This window comes from Acinonyx jubatus, chromosome B4 (genome assembly GCF_027475565.1).
Source record: "Acinonyx jubatus isolate Ajub_Pintada_27869175 chromosome B4, VMU_Ajub_asm_v1.0, whole genome shotgun sequence".
NCBI classification, from domain to species: Eukaryota; Metazoa; Chordata; class Mammalia; order Carnivora; family Felidae; genus Acinonyx; species Acinonyx jubatus.
In genome coordinates this window covers 118,731,797-118,745,288 of record NC_069387.1, presented here as the reverse complement: position 1 = coordinate 118,745,288, position 13,492 = coordinate 118,731,797, and the positions used below count along the sequence as shown (strand labels likewise).

Here is a 13,492-nt window from a genome sequence, read left to right as displayed (position 1 = left end):
GAAGAAAAGCAAATGATTAATAAGTAGATAAAAGGATAAATCAAACACAAAATCATTATACTAAAGAATAAGATTTGGATAATAAAATTTAAGATCGAGCTTATATTTTTCAGTTCCTTGGAGAGCAATTACTATTACCAAGATAGATATGAAACGTCTGTTCTTTGTCTAATGCTGCTAAAAGTTTAAATGCTAAATGTTATATGCTAACTTGAATTCTCAGCTCTAATTATTTCAAAGTAACAAATTCATATATAACTTATATAGAAAATATTAACTTTCAACCTATGCATTTTTAGATATTTGTACGTACAATTTTATTTGTTATTTCCTGAGGCATCCTCTGTTTGCTATACGAATCCATAATATAATGAAGAAGATTCTGTTGATCTGGGGTGAGTTCAGTTTTCTCCTACACTGGCAAAAAAATAAAAGGTATTAGGGAGGGTGGTTGTAATGTACTTTTCCTATATGCACATTCATCTGGAGTAAACTAATCTCAGAAATTATTGATAAAAGCCCTAAATATGGCAGGAACTATGCACTCTGATACAGTGTGCACTGTAATGGCTTACTCTGGGTCCTTGGTCAAGCATATCACAATTCACTAAATGGGTCCCAAATTGTTCATTTTTCTATCTGTAAAATAAGGATAACAAAATATTCATTTCATGTATATCTTGGGGATAAATAATAGTCTAGATTTGAACCCTATCAACCCCATTCATAGAGAAGTTCAGTGAAAGTTCAAGGTTTAGTCGCTAAGGAAAAGTTCCCACATATAAAATAGAGAATCCAATTAAGGGCATTCATATAGGGCAGGAGTTGACAAACTATGGCCCATCTACCAAATCTACCTGACTCTACTGGAACACAACCACGTTCATTTGTTTATGTGTTATATATGCTACTTCTACACTAAAATAGCAGAGTTCAATAGTTGCCATGGAAACCTTGTAGCCAAAGCCTAAAATATCTGACCGTTTACAGAAAAAAAAAAAATGTTTACCTAGCTCTGAAATAGAAAGTCATCAATCTGGACAATTCAGACACCAACTATCACTTTCTCCTTTACTAGCACATTTTGAAGAGTGTGGATAATTGTGTCAGCTCTTTGCTTCCTTATACCAAAAAGTGTTATTGATGAAGTACTATGGCAAAATAACACTTTGATATAAAATTATTTTTTTCTCAAATAAATGCAAAATACTATACTTGGAAAACTAAATGTGGATGAAGTTTTCCTTGTTAGTAGTACAATCAATATTAAGAAGAGTGTGACTTAAATAATCATGGATTTTTGTTTTCTCAACTAATGGCAAATTAAATTTCCTCCATATACCCTGTGGATTATCACAATGTGTTTAGTTAATCATCCAAGATGCTGTTCCTCTATTTTGTCTCAAGTTGTTCAAAGAACTTCTTGCATAAGAAATTTGAGCATAAGAAAATTGTGAATTCATTGGGAAAGGCTTCTCTCTGTTGTTCCACAGATGTGTATCCACCCAATTTTACCCATTGATAGGGACTAATCAGCAAACCTCTACTGAGTACATCTCCTTCCCACTGTAGGCCTCCCTTCTCAATGACAGGAAAAAGAAAAAGGTCATCAAAACTCAACCTGAAAAATCCATTCTGTACACTGAACTAATTCTACTGGCAACCTCTTGGTAGTAGGAGTGGAATGGAGCCAGAGAAATGGAGAACTTTCACTTTTTTACCTGATTTACTGCTATTATTTGAGTTTCTAGACCAAAGCAGGTATTACTTTCTTGATTAAAAAGAAAACTATTTAATACACAATTGAAATGAAATTCTGCTTGTGGCTGTGGCTCTAATTTTAAAGCCTCCCAACCAGATCACTGATGTGGATAACAAAGGCAAAAGAAATATAGAAAAAATTAAATTTTCTTTGCAGCCCATTGACAAGTACTTGGGACAGGCAAGGTGACCTTCCTCCAGGAACTCAACTGCCTCAATGTTAATACTTCACTAGAGGCAAAAGGCAACCTTTGTTTGACATTAGCCCGACCTCCAGGATCCTGTAAGTCTTCTTTAACATATAAAAATCCCTTTGGAAACCTCCTTTATCTCTACCCACCCCCAAAGATATATGTTAGCAATCAACCTCCAAGCATTTGCCCACTGATATACATCTGAAGGGTCTCATGACAAGGGTTTACTAGACAATATAAATGACCCCTGGAGATCCTGGACACTTGCTTACAAATTCCTTAGAGACTAACCTTATCTCTAACCCTCTCCCAACTTGAAAGTGTATAATCAGTCATTTCTCATAATCCCCGTGCTGCTCTTTGTGCCCACAGGTCCTGTCCCATGCTTTAATAAAACCACCTTTTTTTGCACCAAAGATGCCTCAAGAGTTATTTGACTGTTCACTCCCAAGCTGCAACATTTCACATTAATCACTACATGCCAGAAGCTCAGCTCCTTCTGGCTTAGCCGACACCATTGCATGGTATTACCCTGCATGACTTAGTCGTCGAGGTCACTTGTCGCAAATCTCGACCTTCACTGTCTTCATTAATGGTCTGATCTGCATGCTGCTTCACATTTTTTCTTAGTCGTTTAGATTTACACTGAATTTCAGTTAACAAGCCTGACAAAATAAAAAACAGAGACTTCACCATGAAGTTCTAGTGGGTGCGTGGTCATGAGGCAGCTGATGTGTAGTCTGCTCACATCTGTGCAATTTGGCACAGAGCTAATTCTAGCCCTTTTGAATTTTAAGACTTGGACTTGAACAAGAAATTTATCCCTCTGTGAGTCTCACTTTCTTCACTTGTAAAACAGAAGTAATATCTACCTAAGAGTTTTGTGTAGATTAAGTATAATTGGGTCTTCTTTAAAAAAATGGACTTTATATAAAGAATTTGTAATACCAAAGCATTGTAGAAATGCAAGATATTCAGTAAATAAAAAGGGAACAACACCCTCCCTATTCCTAGTCTAGTGGACTCTGAAAGCTAGTGTTTCACAACTAATACTATTCTCATCCATGTTTATATAATTGTACCATAAAAAGCATATTCAGTTTCACATTAAACACACATAAGTAAACACGTGCTGTGTAAAACAAATGTCAACATCCTTCAGAGAAAATTTTTAAATCTTGTTAATTTTCAGAACTGTATAAATTATTGAGGACATAGAGATGAAAATAAGTCAAGGGGACTTTGAAATTTTCTTCTGAATAATTATGCAATATCATCATTAATTTACACTTAACAGAGCTATAAAAAATAATGCAAAACAATCTTCCATAGTCCCATTTAACCTCCATATTCTCCAATGTTAATGAGAAATTCCAGGAATTTCTTTGTCCAGGGCATTTATTTTACAAGATCAGATGAAAGCTCTGCATCTGTTACTGGACAAGTTTGTGTTCATAAATAATATGATAGACTTCTATAAGTGGAGTGTTGAAAAATGTCCTCAGTGCTTCCATTGGAACAAGTTCATATTTAAGTGATGAGCAACATGAACCATCCAGTATCAAAGTAAGCATTTCCATTGCAGGATTGGATTCCAGCAGTCATCCCTCTTGCAGTCTCTTGTTTCATATGCTAAGAGGAGATAGTGATCATCTACTATAAAACTTTCATCCACCAGAGCTGGATTATTTACACTGACCTATTTTTCCCCCTCATGCACACATTATTTCTCTGGGTCCATCCCAGTTGCTTGTACAGTTTGGGAACAATAGAATTGGAGTCACCTTCCAAAGGCTTTTTATTCCATGTGGCATTCCCTCCCTGAATGTTATCATCCCCTTGGTGACATTTGTTTGTCATTTGTTTTTTGAGGAGGAATGGGCCATATCTCAAAATCTGAGTGGTCTGTAGAATTTGCAGAATGAAAAATTAATACATTATATACTAGCATGCATTCCAAATTGATGAAGATTATGGTTCCTCACAAAGCCAGCAGTTAATACAGTGTCTCTTTTATCAGATCAAAGGGCCAAATTATATTAAAACTCACAGTAGTTAATTTCCTGTGTAAACCTATACAAATTGGTTCAAAGCTGCACTAAGAGAAGAAGGACTACTAATAAAATGACTTGGTTTAAAACTCTATTTAGACAATTCAGAGGCAGTTATACTTTATAAAGCATTCTTAATCTTTCCCACAACTGTGAATGTTTATGCTAATTAAACAATAAGAAAGATATTAAATCACATTTGGAGAAAACTTTTAGACTGCTATCATTCTTGGAAGCTACTGTAGATTAATGCCACCTCACTCCACATATGATTCCTTGCAACAATGAATAACAAAAAACTGTTTCTTTCAGGTGAACAAAATGCTCTTTAGCTGACACTTTGGACAATTTCAGTGGTTCATTACCCTTTTCAAGAACTTTGATGGCTTAGTAAATCCCTTCTTTAATATGTGAAGTACCATTCTAATCATGTGAGTTACCTGCCATCTGCCTCCTTAGATTTTTAGTGGAATTTAATTGCTTGATGTGAATACCTGTATACATACATTCAGCCAACATTCCCATCTCTTTGCATTTCCTTAGGCGACACTCTTGGCACTTTCTTCGCATGTACATGTCCATCACACAGTTGCCCCCATTTTTACACTTGTACACGGCATTTTTGGTAATGCTTCTCCTGAAGAAACCTGTGAAAGAAACACAGAAAGGAATAAAAACTATCCTAACAACTTCCACTCAGAAAAACATATTAGGATTAAGGGATGCCAGAGCATTTTCTCAGGAACCCCCGGCAAACACCCAGGCAATCTTCAGGTGGACTGGTGACAGATAACTTCAACTGCACTGTGACTTCCAGAAGCCTGCTCTTTTCAATCTCTATCTCAAAGATAAAGACATGTTTGAACTGTAGCCTCTCTTAGAGAAAATCTTGCTTTTTTTTTTAAGAATGGTTACTTTCATTACATCTTTACTGGAAGACCATTGTGTTCCAGTGAGCTCTAGATGCTGGTGGTCCGAAGGTGAGTAAGTCATCCCTGCCCTCTTTGAGTTTACAGCCTAGTGGAGGGCAAAGCCATGCAAGCAATCAAACAAGTGAAATTAGGTGTTCCTGATCTGTGCTGGGACAGAAGAGGGAGGGAGAATGGTCGGTTCTGGGTGAAGAGATCAGACTTGGAAGCAAGTGTTGTGCTAATCCTTGCAAAACAAGTTGCTGTTTACCAGGCAGACTGGGAGAGGTCACATTCAAGGTTTCAGTTCAGTTCTTAACATGCCCAGCCTGGTGCAGTAATACAAATGCCAACCTTGATTTAAAAGCAAACATCTCCCCTGAGACGGTGGAGCCACCATTGCCAGACTGCAACAGTTAAGCTGCAGGTGGGGAGGGAACACAAATGCCTTTCTTTCAGTTTCTTTTTTCTCCCACTTTCTACTTTTACTCTTCATCCTCCACCTGGCTAACCATAATTTCTGACACTTCCAGACTCAAGGTGGAGTGTGAATAAGGAGAGGATTTGGGGAGGCATGGGAAGAAGTGACAGGAAAGTGCTTACTTGGCTGGCTTGTGTCCCGCAAGTTTCTGAAATTGACTCCTTCTCTCTTGGAGTTGGGTTCTTTAGAGAATGCCCACCACTGGGATCCATTCCTTTGCAAGTCCTCAATGAGGACAAGTACATCTCTATTCTAGCCCGGGGCTTCTATCTCCTTCTTCCGCATGTAGGAATTTGGCAATTCACCACCATCCTCTGTACTCTGGGTCCCTCCATGTTGCCTTCTTGTCATGAGCTGATGATAATGACCCCGTGCCAGCTTTTTTTGGTCCAGCAAACTGCTGGAAGGAGAAATCTCTCCCACTTACCCATAAGCAGTCAGCCACCATACCTCCTGCCCTTCCATCTTCTCAGGTGAAAGTCAGATGCCAGTCTCCTGTGTCCCTCAGCCATAAGGGATACATATCAATCTCCTCAAGGGATCCTGTTGAAGACCCTTTCATTGCGCCTGGGGCAGGAGGGCCTCCTTACTGTATAGATTACATCTGAGAAGGGTGGGACACGTTCTCCTAATTCTCACAAAAGTACCATACTTTCAGTGGTGGTCCCCAAGGCAGACATCTGTATCCCATCTGCCCACTCCTCTGCAGTGGGGAATGGGATCTATAGCACACTAGTCACATGCTCCAAAATCTTTAAAGACTATACTCTAGAATTTCCAACTCCTGCACACTTCATACCTCAAACTAGGTGAGGTTTTAACCATTTCTTGACTACTGACTACAAGATGGGCTCACTTTGGATGTAGCAACTAGTGCCAAAACTGAGATAGCAAGAGTCTTTCCTATTTTAACAGTCTGTCAGAATAATAGCTAACATTTATTAAGCACTCACTAGCTTTTGTTCTATTTCACCTGTATTTAGTTATTTAAACTCCATATCAATTTTATGATGAAGATAATATTATATGTCCCCATATTACAGCATGTGGGGAAAACGCACAGAGAAATTAAGCATTTTGGCCATGATCACATGGTTAATAAGTGGATTAGGAGGATTCAAACCCAGGCAGTCATGGACCAAAGGCCACACTCCCAACCACTATATCATAATTGTCTCTCTTAGGTTACAAGAGAATAGAATAACAATATTAAGTACCTACCACCTGAAAGCTACATTCTCTAACCTGGGAGACGTCCAGATAAATAAGACAACCCTTGTCCTCAGAGTTTCCAACTTAGAAGACAGAGAAGAAGTACATTTACAGCATAATATAAGATAGAGTGATAGGATAGTTAATTAAGTAATAAATAATTGGAATGTAGATGAAACAGTGATCATTTCAAGGCCACATTATATGCTTATGAACATACTGTCACATTCAGAGGAGGCAGCAATTCCATCACAGACATGGAGATTTGTATATTTGTTATGACAATTTTTCCTGCAGAAGGCAATAAAAATTTGTTCTAGTAAAATAAATATGACAATGTCTCAACACCTAGAAATCAAGTGTCTTGAGAGGAAAAGGCATTATAGGGTCTAGGAATGGCCCTGATTAATTCCAGGTAGGGGAAATCAGAGAATTCAGGAAGGAGTAGAATTTGAGCTGGATGTTGAAGAATAAGTAGAGTTTTGAAACATGGACTGTGAGGGAGGAAGCACAGTCTGGGAAATGAGAAAAGGCAACAAGTTATGGAAATTCCAGGGAAGAGTGGATAGTCTATTTTGGTGGAAGGGTAGAATGAAGGGAGAATTAGTGAGAGGTGGGTGAGGGCATGTAGTGGGACAGAATATAAATGCCCTTCAATGCCACAATTGAGTCTTTACCGTGCAGAAAGAGAGAAACCATTAGAGGATTTTGGAAGAAGAGGGTGTGACCTAACCTCCATGTTGGGAAGAATCCTTGGTGCAAGGTGAAGAAAAGTGGACCAGCCCAGAGGTTATTAGCGCCTGAACTGGCTGGAGGGTGAGAAAAGAGAAGAGGAAAGGGAGGAACTCATGACTTGGTAACTAACTCAACATAAAAACAGAAGCAGAAGGAAAAGTTAGAGATAGCAAGGTTAAAAAAAAGTCATAGACTTGCTTGTGAAATTGTCAGCTGGTGTAAATTTCAGTAGGAAAGATCTTACCATTTTCCTAAATGTCAAATCCAACCACACAAAGTCTAAAAAAAGATTTTGTGCTTCAGATCAACATTGATATTGGGAGTGCAAATACCAAAACATGTATTTTAAAAGAGACTCTAGGCAAGGGAAGGAAGGAAGGAAGGAAGGAAGGAAGGAAGGAAGGAAGGAAGGAAGGAAAAATGTATTTCCTGGTACCAAATCATTGAGCTCAATGACCGTATTAGCCGACCTGAGTCAGTCTTCCACAAATATTCAGCCCTTCCCAGGAATGATTCAATTTAAAACCACCATAGATACTGATAGCTCAATAGTTAACAGAAATAAACCTCCTTATTCCAAGATGAATCAAAGGAACAGTGCTAGGACAATTCTGCAGGTTTTTTTTTAACTCTAGTATTAACTGAGAAAGAAATCATTATCATCTCAATAGCTGAATTAATTAGCTTTCACTCTTAGGTGGCAACACAATACTATCATTATATCACTTAAATATGGGTACATATACTGTATTTATACTTATGCAAATCATCCATACACATACCTCTGCCTCTATCTTGTGCATATTTAACAATGCCCAGAAAAGTCATTTGAAAATGAATGGAAAGGAAATTCACTGAGGAACAGAGGCTTCCTGGTAATGAAAGATGAGTAGACAGACCTGGCATTGCCATCTGAGGAATGTGTAGTGCTGGGGGATTCCTGGAGAATGGCTATAGGATAGTAAAATGGATCCCTCAAATATGCATAATATTGCACATTCTGCTTCTCTGCTTCTTTATACAGATATAACTCACATACCATAGCCTATTCACAACTCCTATATACATATGTGTAAGTGTGCACACATATGTGCACACAGTGCACATGTACACATCAGACTCTAGTGACTGACAGTAGCTACCCATTACTTTGAAATCAATAAAATATTGGCTGTTTAAAACTTTGAGGGTTCCCACACTTTTTACACAGCAACAAATGCACAAAGCTGAATAACTAGTGATCTCTACATCCAATATGGCTTAAATAGAGTCAGGCTTTAGGTCTATCTCAGCACACTGTAGAATAACAAGGACTCCTCCACCCTCTTATATAGAACTTACTTTGTATCAGGCACTGTTCTAAACACTTTGCTTATGGTGATTCATTTACTATTCATAACAATCCTATGAAATAGATTCTATTATTATCTCTCTCTCATAACTAAGGAGACTGCGTTACAGAGAGATGAAGCACTTGCTCAAGGTTCTACAGATAATAAACAGTGGAACTTACCTGATAGGTTCAGTTCCAAACTCTGTGTTCTACATTAGGCTGTCTTTCTAGTAAGGAGTTCATATTGCTAAAAATGGTCTTTAGACATTAATCTCCCCCAATCCCACACCAAGTGTTAAGTGCTCCATGGTTTCTTCTCTATATCCAAAACTGTTCAAAACACCCTATTCTCCCTCCTCCAACCCAGGTGTCTTTTCCACCACAGATTCATTATTAGGAAACTATGCAATGGCCACAAACTAGAGAGGAGGGAGCCGATATACAAAGGTAAGCTTTGGTCTCCATCACACAATTTCTTAAAGATCTCAGCGCTTATCCCTGAGCTGCTTGCTGAAATTTTTAGAAATTGATAATAGACTCCTGATCACCTAGTAGGAGCTGTTTCAGACTATTATTTTTGAAAAAGCAACCCTCACACTTCTGAAATGAAATTGATGAAAATTACTATTTTTTAAGCTTTCTTTTAATTCATTAGTTAACATACAGTGTTATATTAGTTTCAGGTGTAGAATACAATGAGTCAACACTTCTATACATCACCCAGTGCTCAGCATGACAGGTGCACTCCTTAATCTTCATCACCTATTTCACCCATCCCCCACTCCCTCCCTTCTGATAACCTTCAGTTTGTTCTCAATAATTAAGAGTGTTTCTTGGTTTCTCTCTTTTTCCCTTTGATCATTTGTTTTTGTTTCTTAAATTCCACATATGAATGAAATCATATGGCATTTGTCTTTCTCTGACTGACTTATTTCACTTAGCATTATACTCTCTAGCTTCATCCACATTGTTGTAAATGACAAGGTTTCATTCTTTTTTATGGCCAAATAATATTCCATTGTGTATATATATATATATATATATATATATATACCCCACATCTTCTTTATCCATTCACCTATTGATGGACGATACATGGGCTGCTTCCCTATCTTGGCTTTTGTAAATAATGCTACTATAAACACAGGGGTGCATGTATCCCTTTGAATTAATGTTTTTTTTTTTTTATTTTTTTGAGTAAATACCTAGTAGTGTGATTACTGGATCATAGCGTAGTTCTATTTCTAACTTAAAAAAAATTTTTTTTTAATGTTCACTTATTTTTGAGAGAGAGACAGAAAGTGAGCAGGGGAGGGGCAGAGAGAGAGGGAGACACAGAATCCGAAGCAGGCTCCAGGCTCTGAGCTGTCAGCACAGATTCTGACACGGGGCTTGAACCCACAAACTGTGAGATCGTGACCTGAGCCAAAGACAGATGCTTAACTGACTGAGCCACCCAGGTGCCCCTATTTTTAGCTTTTTGAGGAATCTCCACACTGTTTTCCATAGTGGCTTCACAAAGTTGCATTCCCACCAACAGTCCAAGAGTTTCCGTTTTCTCCACATCCTTTCCAACACCAGTTGTTTCTTGTGATGAAAATTATTATTGACTAGTTAATGCTAATAAGTAATTTTAAGTTTTTCCCCCTTTAATCTGTTGGGGAGCCACATACAGGCAAAAAAAATTCATCTGACTTTTCCAACACTTACTTTTACCAACTACAATCCCTACTGACTTTTTTTCTTAAATAAATTTTTTAAAGGACTGACTTTGACTTACTTGGGGAAGTTGCCTAACATCCTTTCAAAGTAGTCAAATCTACAAACAACTTAGTAGCCAAAGGACATGCGTCAAACTTCTATACTCCCTTCAGTCAAAAATACCACAAAGTAAGAAAAGTTCATGAAACAGCAGTCTCTGAGAGTTAGAGTACAACTCCCCCAGTGTATCAAAAATGTTGATGAATCTCTGAAAGCTAGGAAACAGAGTAAATTTATGAATAAACATTGCCCAAGACAGGTGAAGAATGTAGGATTAGGAGTAAGGGAGGAAACTCCAAGTTCAGATACAAGATGCTCATGGCCTACAAGCATTCAGAAGGAGTCCTGTACTAAGCCAGGAGTTAGCTAACCACAACATGAAGGGAAAATTCCACCCCTTGCTTATTTCTGCATGTGCTGCAACCTAAGAATGGTTTTTACATGATTAGTGGTTGGAGAAAAGAAAAGTATTTTCTGGTATGTAAAATTTTTGACAAATTTTAGTGTTCATAAATAAAGTTTTATTGGAACACAGCCAAGCTCATTCATTTATATGCATGTCTGCTTTCACATTACAATGACAGTCAAATAATTGTGACAGAGACCTTAGTACCCATGAAGCCTAAAATATTGACTATCCGGCCCTTTACAAAAAGTTTGCCATCCATCTAAGCCATGGATGGTAGTAGTATTTGCATACAGTCTCAAGCAATGATATAAACCAGAGTGGGAGGGCGATGCTCAAGAGGAATGGCCTAGAAGACAAGGACTGAAACATTCTGTCCAACACACATCTTATCCTCCCTCCAGATTGCTAAAAGCAGGCTGCACAAACACAAACAGCTTCCTCAGAGGGGTGAACAGGGAATCTCAGAGACTCCTTAATGACATGACTGTCCTTTCTAAAGTCATTTGAGAAGTGCCTTTGTGGGAGTTTGCCTGGGAGGCAACTCTTGAGTCTATTCCTCCTTTCACCTTAACCTATTAATAGAAGGTACAGGGTCAAAGTGTAAGACACTGCAAGGCAAGCTTCCACAAAGACCCTTCTTAAATTATATATTTTAATGCTCTTGTATATCACAATTAGAAATGAAGACACTTAGATGCTTCATTCTTTATTTTTTAAAAGTGATATGACTAGTGATTGTCATTTCTATGTGTGCAAGGGGCTAACAACCTTACTTAGTTACTCAGAGGATGGTCTATTTTGGGGTGCCTGGGTGGCTCAGTCAGTTGGGCATGACTTCGGCTCAGGTCATGGATTTCACAGCTTGTGGGTTTGAGCCCATGTTGGGCTCTGTGCTGACAGCTCGGAGCCTGGAGCCAACCTTGGATTCTGTAGGATTCCGCTCCTCCCCCACTCACTCTCTGTCTCTCTCTCTCTCAAAAAGAAATAAACATTTTTTAAAAACAGGATGTTCTATTTTGTACACAAGTGAGTGTTGTTCAATGATTCATAGTTGTGAGTGCTTTGGGAAAGTATATTGGTGGAGAACACCAGGAGACCATTCTGTCAAATGACCAATGGGTTTAGATTCACCATCATCTAGATTTCGTTTGGTTTTCTCTTTGTTGGTGTGTTTTTTCCTTAAACACAGAACCAACTTTTGAAACACTCATTTTCCTTGCATATGCTTTAGTGTTGAATGTCTTCAGAAAGTCACTGACAAAAGGATACAAGGAAGGACAACACAGAGGGCAAAGTATAGCTCAGGAGTCCTAGAGATTTGACTACCCATCCTACCCCAATCTTTTATAGCTGTGAGGCCTGGACAAGTCTCTGAGTGTTGGTATCTTTATTCGCAAAAAGGAAATGATAATACCATCTACTGGAGCCATTATAAAGATAAATGAAATAAACAGTCTATAACAGAATGCCATAACAGAAACAAAGTCATTATGTTCCCCAATTTGTTTGAGCCCATTAATGTATATTTTTTCAATAATTTTAGCAATGTTAATATGAAAGGATAATTTATTGAGTGATTCCCAAGTATGCTTTGTTCTTGCTCCTGTTGTTTTTTGGGGTCTGTTTTTTTGTTTTTTGGGTTTGTTTTTTGTTTTGTTTTTGCTGCTTTGATTCCTCTCTCTCTCTCTCTCTTTTTGCTTTTCTTTCCCATCCCAGGAGGAGAAAAGATAGGTAGCTATCTTTCTACATTTACTTAATAAAACAAAAGGTAAAGTCCCTCTCTAAAAAAAGAGATAACTGTCACATAGAGTTTTTTTCAACCCCTCATTGAAAGGGTTATAGTTGATCATCTCAAAGATGATAGAGGTGGAGGTCAGTGCTTTTGTTGGGAAAATGAAGGGAGGGGTAACAATGCTCTGCGTTAGCTTGCCTTTACCGTCTTTAAGAGCAATATATAGACTCCAAGGTAGGCAAACTCCAGGAGTTGAAGGCTTATGTCAACTAGAGGGTTTTTTTAGTCCCACTTTCATATTTACATATTGCTTATGTATTTAGCTTAAACATTTTTCTTTGTTTAAATGTAATTTTTGTCTTAGGTTTGTCTTGCATCATTGCTATATATTTATTTGAAATTTCCATTTTTGCCCACTGGAAATCATCATATTACTATTTAAGGATGTTCTTTTTGATACTATTTCGTTGCTTTTATATTTTTTAATCTTTTTTTTTCTTTCTTACTGTTTTCTCTTTTTGTCTATTTTACATAAACTGTTTCCTTGCTTTGCTTTAAAATGGTGATGAAGAGAACTGGAATTTTGTCTGTTTTGTTCATCATTGCATCTCCTATGCTTAGAATAGTGCCTGGCAGGGGCGCCTGGATGCTCAGTCAGTTAAGCGTCCGACTTCTGCTCAGGTCATGATCTCACGGTTCGTGGATTTGAGCCCCACATCATGCTCTGTGTTGACAGCTCAGAGCCTGGACCCTGCTTTGGGTTCTGTGTCTCCCTCTCTCTGCTCCTCCCCCACTCACTCTCTGTCTCTCTCTCTCTCTCCCAAAAATAAATAAACATTAAAAAAGAATAGTGCCTGGCATATGGTTGCTGAATAAAGAATTGAATTAATGAATTCAAACTCTCAGGAGCTGGAG

General features: G+C 38.0%; 1 protein-coding gene across 5 annotated transcripts in view; it reads right to left on the bottom strand.

Moving 5' to 3' along the window:
* Positions 1-13,492, bottom strand: part of NR1H4 (nuclear receptor subfamily 1 group H member 4) — a 76,566-nt gene that overhangs the window by 23,649 nt on the left and 39,425 nt on the right. For 3 of the 5 annotated variants that reach the window (XM_015070859.3, XM_027071007.2, XM_015070856.3), the window contains 3 exons: positions 4,501-4,653; positions 2,487-2,620; positions 314-412 (listed from right to left, as the gene is read on the bottom strand). In XM_015070859.3, the coding sequence (XP_014926345.1) occupies positions 314-412; positions 2,487-2,620; positions 4,501-4,653 (386 nt within the window). The remainder of the gene's footprint in view (positions 1-313; positions 413-2,486; positions 2,621-4,500; positions 4,654-13,492) is intronic. The other 2 variants (XM_015070860.3, XM_015070858.3) reach the window with 1 other exon arrangement.